The sequence below is a fragment of the Bison bison genome, unplaced genomic scaffold (genome assembly GCF_000754665.1).
Source record: "Bison bison bison isolate TAMUID 2011002044 unplaced genomic scaffold, Bison_UMD1.0 scf7180017864108, whole genome shotgun sequence".
NCBI lineage: Eukaryota > Metazoa > Chordata > Mammalia > Artiodactyla > Bovidae > Bison > Bison bison.
In genome coordinates this window covers 8,262,882-8,271,752 of record NW_011494680.1, presented here as the reverse complement: position 1 = coordinate 8,271,752, position 8,871 = coordinate 8,262,882, and the positions used below count along the sequence as shown (strand labels likewise).

General features: G+C 42.9%; 1 protein-coding gene across 1 annotated transcript in view; it reads left to right on the top strand.

The window, feature by feature from the left end:
* The window catches only part of LYPLA1 (lysophospholipase I), a 17,144-nt gene extending 11,874 nt beyond the window's left edge, over positions 1-5,270 (top strand). The window contains exons 7-9 of the mRNA XM_010838960.1: positions 243-344; positions 1,448-1,624; positions 3,498-5,270. Of these exons, the coding sequence (XP_010837262.1) occupies positions 243-344; positions 1,448-1,624; positions 3,498-3,551 (333 nt within the window). The 3' untranslated portion in view covers positions 3,552-5,270. The remainder of the gene's footprint in view (positions 1-242; positions 345-1,447; positions 1,625-3,497) is intronic.
* The last annotated feature ends 3,601 nt before the right edge of the window (positions 5,271-8,871 follow it).

Below are 8,871 nucleotides of genomic sequence, written 5' to 3'. Positions count from 1 at the left end.
AACCTGCATCTTGGCTGGTTGGGGCGTCACTGGAGTCTCATGACTGCCTTCAAGGTGGAGAGTCAAGTCCTGGAGGACGTGCTGCTGGGGGGTGCGTCTGTTTCTACCAGTTTGCCTAATTTCATTAGATGTCAGCCATCCAGTGTGACTTTTTTTCTAATAGATGGTATTGATAACAAGAATCACCCCCACTGCTCTTGGCAGCAGATCCGCCCCACTGACTCTGCCTGTTGTCTCTCCAGGGAGGAGCTTTATCTCTGTACACGGCTCTGACCACACAGCAGAAGCTGGCCGGGGTCACCGCTCTCAGCTGCTGGCTGCCACTGCGGGCTTCGTTTCCACAGGTGTCTGACGCATGCGTGCAGCGGGGCATTGCTGAGCTCTGAGGTGGCAGATATTGTTGAGAACAGCCTCATATTAGCTTATTAGGACTTCCCTGGTGGCTCAGACGGTAAAGCGTCTGTCTACAATGCGGGAGACCTGGGTTCGATCCCTGGGTTGGGAAGATCCCTTGGAGAAGGAAATGGCAACCCACTCTAGTACTATTGCCTGGGAAATTCCATGGACAGAGGAGCCTGGTAGGCTACAGTCCATGGGGTCACAAAGAGTCGGACACGACTGAGCGACAGGGCTATTGTAGTAATAAACTTAAATTTTTAGGGCGGTTTTAGGGTCACAACAAATTGAGCTGAAAGTACAGAAAGTATCTGTTTGCTTTGTGATGTATTTATTTAGACTTTATCTGCACACTACACTGCCTTTACTGTGGATTGCAGAAAATGGAAGAAATGAGTGAGTCCTTAAAACAAGAAAGAAAGAAGTCCCTGCTGGCATGAATTCTATATTTGATGTCTTTGGTACACTGTAAGATTTATATCAAAAATTAGGGCTATTTTTAATACATAGAAATAATGTTTTTGGAATGCTCAGTATGCTCACTGCTTAATAGCAGAATTTTGCCAGAGAATGTAGTTTTTAAATACTCAACATGTAAAGCAGTACATAGTACACATGAAGGATAAGGATATTTTCAAATTCGTCTTTAAATCTAGTGTTTTCTTTTTTCCTTGTCACTATATAGTAACTCTTTGGTGTCTCACACATAGTGTTGTTTATTAACCTTCTTATTTAAATCAAGTAAGAGCTGAGAAGAACATGATTCAGCTAAAACATACTGAGTCCAGACACTGGACATATGACTAGGATACAATGTGCTTTGAGGAACTGATTCATTAGGAGAACATTTAATATAAGCAGGGTGATCCTATGTCCTTTAAATGAAGAGGTGGAGGGCACAGGGATGGAGGGAGTTTCATTTCTGTGGCCAGATGTCACCTGTGATGTAAGAACATGCTGTATGATACGTGCCTGTTCTCTGGTTGTACGCGCCTGACACAGTGCGCCACCCCTTTGAGTGAATAACACAGTTCTGTCGTGTTGTCTGCAGGGCCCTATCGGTGGCGTGAATAGAGACATTTCTATTCTTCAGTGCCATGGGGACCTGGATCCTCTAGTCCCCCTGATGTTCGGTTCTCTCACTGCTGAGAAGCTGAAGACATTGGTGAATCCAGCCAATGTGACCTTCAGAACCTACGCAGGCATGATGCACAGTTCATGTCAACAGGTAAACGACAGGAAGCAGCAATGACAGGCATACCTCTGCAACTTTTTGCATGTGATATTTTTAGGATAAATAACATTTGATGGCTTGGGGGTTTAAAAGAAGTTAATGAATGAATTCACATTGAACCATAGGTTAGTAGGACTTAGATCAAAGTTTATTTCATTTAATTCAACATTCATTCATCAACTTCCCACTTGCAAACATTGTATGTAATTCAAGGACAAAAAACATTCCTTTATTAAAATCTAAAGTGCTGCTGCTGCTAAGTCGCTTCAGTCGTGTCCGACTCTGTGCGACCCCATAGACGGCAGCCCACCAGGCTCCCCCATCCCTGGGATTCTCCAGGCAAGAACATTGGAGTGGGTTGCCATTTCCTTCTCCAATGCATGAAAGTGAAAAGTGAAAGTGAAGTCGCTTAGTTGTGTCCGACTCCTAGCGACCCCATGGACTTCAGCCCACCAGGCTCCTCCATCCATTGGATTTTCCAGGCAAGAGTACTGGAGTGGGTTGCCATTGCCTTCTCCGAAAATCTAAAGTAGATTAACTCAAACGAGAATTTTTAATAGGGGAGAAGGGTATATATCCAAGTGACTATATAGCGAGCAGACTGTGATGTATGTTACGTTAAAAGTTTTTTAAAAGTTCTCTGAAAACCTGAGAAGGGTGATTGCTTGTTAAGAATGAAGGACGTCAGGATAGTTTCAGAGGCTCTAAAAACTAAAAACTGACTGCTCAGCACCAAGGCAGTCCAAGTTAACATTGTTTGCACCTGTCAGCCTGGCTAAATCATGTGCTTTAAGGGCAGAGAAGGCAAGTAGTAAAATTTATCCAGAAGGATGGGGGACGTAGGACTCTAGGTGTGACTGAGAAGGCAGTTGAACCCCTGATGACGTATCAGATTTGGCAAGGCCGGCAGCCAGATCCCAGGAGGGAGGGGCTGCAGGTCCAAACCAGTGGTCCTCACAGCAGGCATCCCGTCACAGGTGCCCCAAGGTTAGCACACACACACCCAAGCCAGGACCGCAAACGCAGTACCTCTGGGTCAGCACACTGAAGACTCGGGGGTGCACCTGGGCACCAGTGTTTGTGTGGAGGGGACCTGTGCACCAAATGGGAGGACAGTGGATGGACAGCTTGGGGCACAAAGTGCGAGGCGGTGGGGCTGGAGGAGGGGGCATCGCAGGGACCTTTGGGACCACAGAGGATGTACAATAGGCTGGAGGTGATACTGGTGAAGGGTCTCTGCATGCTGGGGTGTGGACCTGTGAGGTCAGACACCAGGGGTAACAGCAGGGAGCCTGTTCTGGGGCAGTGATAAGGTGGAGCTACAGGCAGGAGGCATGGAGCCATGTCCTCGGGGATGGGCTCGCTTCCACGGCTCTCCAGGCCTGTTGTGGGCACCTGCCCTCCCTCCTTCAGGTGGCTGGTTGTGTGTGATTCCTCATGAAGGCACAGCATGTTTGGTGCTGCTGGTATAGCGTCATTGTTTTAGTGGGGGTGTGTTAGAAGCTGGGCACTGACGCTTAGTTGACAATAGTTGTGTGTGTGTACCATGTCTTCTCCAGGTGGTTATTGTCACTTCTCAACCGCCCTTCCCCCTGACCCCCGGTGGAACAAAGTGCATACCATTTTCCTGGGACTTCATAACACCAGGGCAGTCATTAAATGTATTAATACAATCATCACTATCATTGTAGGAAGTATTCCCAGATTTCTGTTGGTGCTTCATTTCTCTGTCACCACTTTTATGTAATTGTAGTAAAACTGTGGTTTCACCTTATCTGTGCACACCATGGATTTAGTTAGCGGAATTTAGTGGGGATTTCATTTCTGATTTGTGTAACTGCTTATCAGACCTCTTTATTCCAAACAGGAAATGATGGACATCAAGCAGTTCATTGATAAGCTCCTACCTCCTGTTGACTGACGCCACCAAGAGGCCTTGTGTAGAAGTGCACACCAGCATCGTCCAGTGGAGCACACACTTCTTCCTGTGCCCGACCTTGAAACCTCTAATGTTTGCAGTGTTAAAACGTTTTGCAAATATACACCAATGACACAGACTAAATAAATCTCCTCGTGGGAAATGTATGATCTTTGACATTTCTCTATATGTATTTGTATGATATGATCCAGGATATACTAGTATTAAAATAGATGAAGCAGCTAGCTTCTTTCTCCCAAATGTAATTCAGCAAAATCATAAAATACTGCAACTGGACTTTTTTTTACTACATCACTTGAAAATTACTAGTATGCTTAATGAAACCTTGTTCAGGTGTAAATGAGCAGTTAAGACATAAAGGGTTTATACGTGCTGTGACTTAGGACTATGGACACATCCCTAAATTACATAGTCACCATTGCAGTATCCGTATTTTTATATGTGTTCTTATATACTTAATGATTATAATATTAAGAATGAGGTGTTATTACAATATTCCTTATTAAGAGGGATAATGCTTCTAAGTGTCCATAAAGAGTAATATTGCTCTCTAGAATTAATGGCCCTTTTATTTTGGGGACCAGGTTTTTCTTTGCTGAATATAATTTCTGTTCTATTTAATATTCTTTTCTCCTCTCTAGAAATATGTTCTTTCTTCTTTTTATCCTTCATAAAAGACCAAATATTGCCTTCTTGTCATGGACACCCACAGTCAATATATGCTGTAATTTGACATTCTGAATCACAGACTTGGTGGAGTAAAAATGTATTGATACTTATAGAAAGAAACCTGACATCCCTTCAGAGTTTGTACACTACTTCCTAAACTGGAGTTTAGTCCACATTTTGGACCTGCAGAGTTACTAGAATCTTCAGTGCAGGTAATGAAAATAATTCTGTGGTTGTATTTTCCTGTAATTAACTGAAAAGAATAGTTCATATTCTAGTATGTTCTGGAATATTTAAAACAGATCTTAAAAACTGTAATCTCAAAGATGATTTGCTCTGAGGTGATTCTCCTCATAGCATAGAATTTACTTATTCTGCACATATGTTTGAAACCGACTGCTGTAGGAAATGAACAATCCTTTCAAAAATTTTGCTTTACTCTTCTCTGCCAACAGACTCATTTAAAATTTTCACTGTAGTCAAATGATCTTTTTAAGTTAGCTTTTGTGCAAATGTAAAAATAGCAATTATTTGATTTTAAATAATCAGATTTTTCAAATTATTGGTTAAAATTACTTGAAAATAAATTTATGGGTAACAAAAGTTAGTCAGAACTCAATACATGTGGTGTAGTTACCACACAGTTTAATACATACCAAAAATGTACACTTGATATTTCTGAACTGGTCATTTTTCTGCTGTATTCCAGCTGACTAGGACAGTGTTAGGATGGCATCTTCATAAATGGGTGCTATTTGATGATGGAAATGACTTGGTATGGACTACACAGAGCATATGAATAATGAAGCCATATGTTTATGTCTGGATTCACAGTTTTTAAACAATCATTTACTAAGTCATTTTGCTTTACCTTAAGAATATAAACTGTTGTTTCACTGACACAAATCAGCAAGATCTAACTTATGGCAAGAAATATTCCATTGAAATGCTGTGCTGTAACGTGGGAAAATGTAAATCTTTTTCACGGTTTCTATCAATGTGAAATAAAATTGAATTCTGACTTTGCTGTGACTGGCTCTTTGGAATATCTTTGACTTTTGAATTTGCCTTGGAATGGCTGTACGGAAAAGGAGGAAGACAATGATGCAGTCACAGGAATATAGGTGGAGAGAGCAGATTGATGGTGGAGTGGAGTCAAGTGGGAGCCAGTGTTAATGCGCTAAAAAAATCTCCAGTTTGATCTTAAGGGTTCCTGGCTTACTGAAGTTTTCTGTGGTGTCTCCTTCTGTCTTCTCCTTTCAAATAGTTTCACGGGATTTTAAAATTAGTGTCATAAATCAGTTATCCAAGTGGTTTTTTTCTCCTTTTATTTCACTGCTGATTTCTTTCTTTTTCCCTGTAAAGGAATCCTGTCTGCCTTTTAAACAGTCCTTTGGCTTTTGATTTTGAATCAAGTGACCAGCTCACCTTTTTGTGAGGCTGCTTGTTCCATTTGAGGGTGGCCTTCCTGCTTAAGAGAGTTCTGTGCTGAAATCTTGCCTCCAGCTTTAGCTCTTTCTTAGATTTATCCTCCACAGCAGCGGCTTAATTCATGTGATAACCTTTGATTTCACCATCCTTTTGAAACTCTTGGTTCAAAAATAGATGTGGTCCAAGCATGGTTTTAAGTCTATCTACAGATAACAACAGTGTCTTACTAAAACTTAAGTACTTAATCCATTCCAGGCAGGCACTGTACTAGGCATTTTATATCCTTTACTCATATAGTCCTCACATCAACCTTATCTTCATTTTCCAGAAGAGGAAATATACTTGGAGAGATGAAGTGTTTGCCCATGGTCCCAGAGTTGATATATGTAGAAGCCAGGGTTCAAAATGATGTGTTTTTCTTACCCTGTAGTCCCCTGCCATGTTCTGTGCCCCAGGGACGTAATTTAAATGCTTCTGAACATTAAAAATGCAAACTTGCAGAAGCACAACATAAACACTTAAGTGAGAAATCTTCATGGAGAAGGATTATTTATGATGGTATTTATGATGGGGTAAAATACCTGAAACAACCGCATGTGGAATAAAAGTGGCCCAGCTAAATAAATTACTCTTCACCTGTACAATGGATTGTTACACAGCTGTTAAAACAAAAAGAATTAATTCGGGAAAGATTCAGAATACATTACTGATGAAGAAATGTGAAACACAAAGGGGTGGAGAAAATAACACCCATATATTTTACTTGGCTAGGATTTGCATGAAAAAAAACCCATATGTGAGAAGGATGTGAAGAATCTGATAAAACAGGTTACACAGCATGACTGGGGCAGGGATGAAGCCGGTAAGGACAGGAGGGGGAGCAGGCCAGGCTTGGATATACTTTATTCTTCAGATTTTTTTTATTGTGGTTAAATATAACAAAATTTACCATTTAAACCACTTTCAAAGTATACAGTTCAGTAGCATGTGCAACCATCACCACCGTGCTTCCCAAACTGAAACCCCACACTCCTTGAGTTTGAATTGTAATATATGACCTACAAAAAATACTCAAATAGATGAGTTAAAATGCATATTAAACACAGAAGACTTGTACGCATGAAACTGTGTATGAAAGAAACTCATTAGAAGAAATTCGAGGGACCAAAAGGAAGGGTGAGAGACTAGAAAAGCAAAATGAAGAGGTCCAACCTAAAGTTTCATGGAAGTTGCAGAGCACAGAATGGCAGAGAAGCAACACTTGAAGATAAAATGACTTGACATTTTTCCAGACTTCAGGAAAGGTAAGAAATCTTAGATTCAGGAAGCAACATGAGTTACTAACAGAAGAAACAAAACTAAGGCTCTAGGGTCTTCCCTTGTGGTCCAGTGGTTAAGAATCCGCCTTTCAATGCAGGGGATATGGGTTCCATCCCTGGGCAGGGAGCTGAGATCCCACATGACACGCGGCCTGACTGTGTGCCACAACCAAGACCCAATGGAGCCACAAAAGAAAAAAAATGAATTAAAAAAAACCCAAAGTCTCTAAAGAGACATTTCATGGTGAGGAGCAAAACTGAATACCATAGAAAAAGGTTCCTTTTTTTTTTAGAAAAAGATCTTAACAGCAAACAGAGCCTACTTGAAGAGTTGCACATCACACTTAACAAAAACACCACCAGAGGTCAGAGGATAAAGGAATAACGTAAAAGTGGAAGAGAAAGAATAACTGATAAACTTAGAGGTGAACTCATTTTGAAGTGAGGGCAAAAGAAAACCACTTTGATACAGAAAGTTTATGAGAAAAAAGAACACTGAAAGAACCATGTTCTTTCAGAAGAAAAAAATGAATTAGAGGAAAGGAGAGATGCAAAGAATGGGCAGAGTGATAAACATCTGGGTAACTCAACAAGCAATGGCTGCATGAATCTAACTAACTTGGGAGCTGAAAGAGTTAAAAATGACCTATAAGTCAAGGAACGAGCAAGGAACATGTGAAAACCAAAATTAAAAATACAATACTATTTACCATTTCCCCAAAGAAGAAAGAATACCTAGGTGTATACCTAAGTAGGAATCAATGATGAAAAGATAATTTTAAAACTAAAATGAAATAGAGAAAGGGGCATGGTTCAAATTACTCTTTCGCCCAAAAACCTGAGCTAGAACAATACCTGACATCCTAGTATAGAGGAAACTTTTATGTGGTGAGTTTTGATTAGTGATGGTTAAATTGGGTGTGGGGTATGTCTGCAGTTAAATTGGGTGTGGGCTATGTCTGCAAACTGCACGAGATGGTAGTCCAGGGTATTAACTGCGCAAAGATCTACGGAAGGAGCCTACACTCTCCAGTATTGATTATTTCGATTTTCTACCTCGGTTTTGGGTTGTTAGTCATAACTTTTTACATTTCAACTTCCTCACTTATCTTCAGAGCAGGTGAGACGCCTTCATCAATTTCCTTGATGAGAACGTTACTGTCAACGATTATTCTACTATATTCAAGGTACAACGTCCAACATTCTGAGTCAGGAAACAAACAAGATTGGGTCCCCGTCCTCACGGCGTTTACAAACGACTTCAAAGAGTAAACTCTTAAAACGGCCACATCCTTATGATACAACGATCTATTGAGGGGGATGGAGAATCCAATTTCCAGGCAGCGGTCGACGGCGGGGAAAAAGCTGGGGTTCTCACCACGTTCCATCCTCCAAAGCCGCCGGGGCTGGAGGACCCCGGGCGGGGTGGGGGGTCTCTGCGGGCGCCACGGCTAGTGGACGGGAGACCAGCAAACCTGGCGTGCCAGGCACCAGGGGACCGCGGTGGGAAGGGATGAGGCGGGGCCGCAGGGCGCGCGCGCGAAGCCTGGCGGCGCAGCCCGCCCACTTTCACGACAGCCGGCGAAGACTTGCAGCCTGGCGGGCCTGTAGCCCAGCTGGTCTCTGTCGATTGGTGACGCCTGCTCGGCGCGCGCCACTCGATTGGCTCTGCCTGCGGGGGAGGAGCGCCACCGCCTCTGCCCACCGCCGCCGCCGCCGCCGTCGCCGCCGCGGGCTCGGTCGGTGAGGAAGCGCCTGGGCACGGCCTGCTGAGGCGCCTAGCAGACGCCTGGGCTGGCCCGCCGCCCGCCAGCTTCGCGCACTTCCCGTCCCACACGGCCGGGAGCGGGGCAGGCCCGCCGGAGCCATGGAGGACGAGGTGA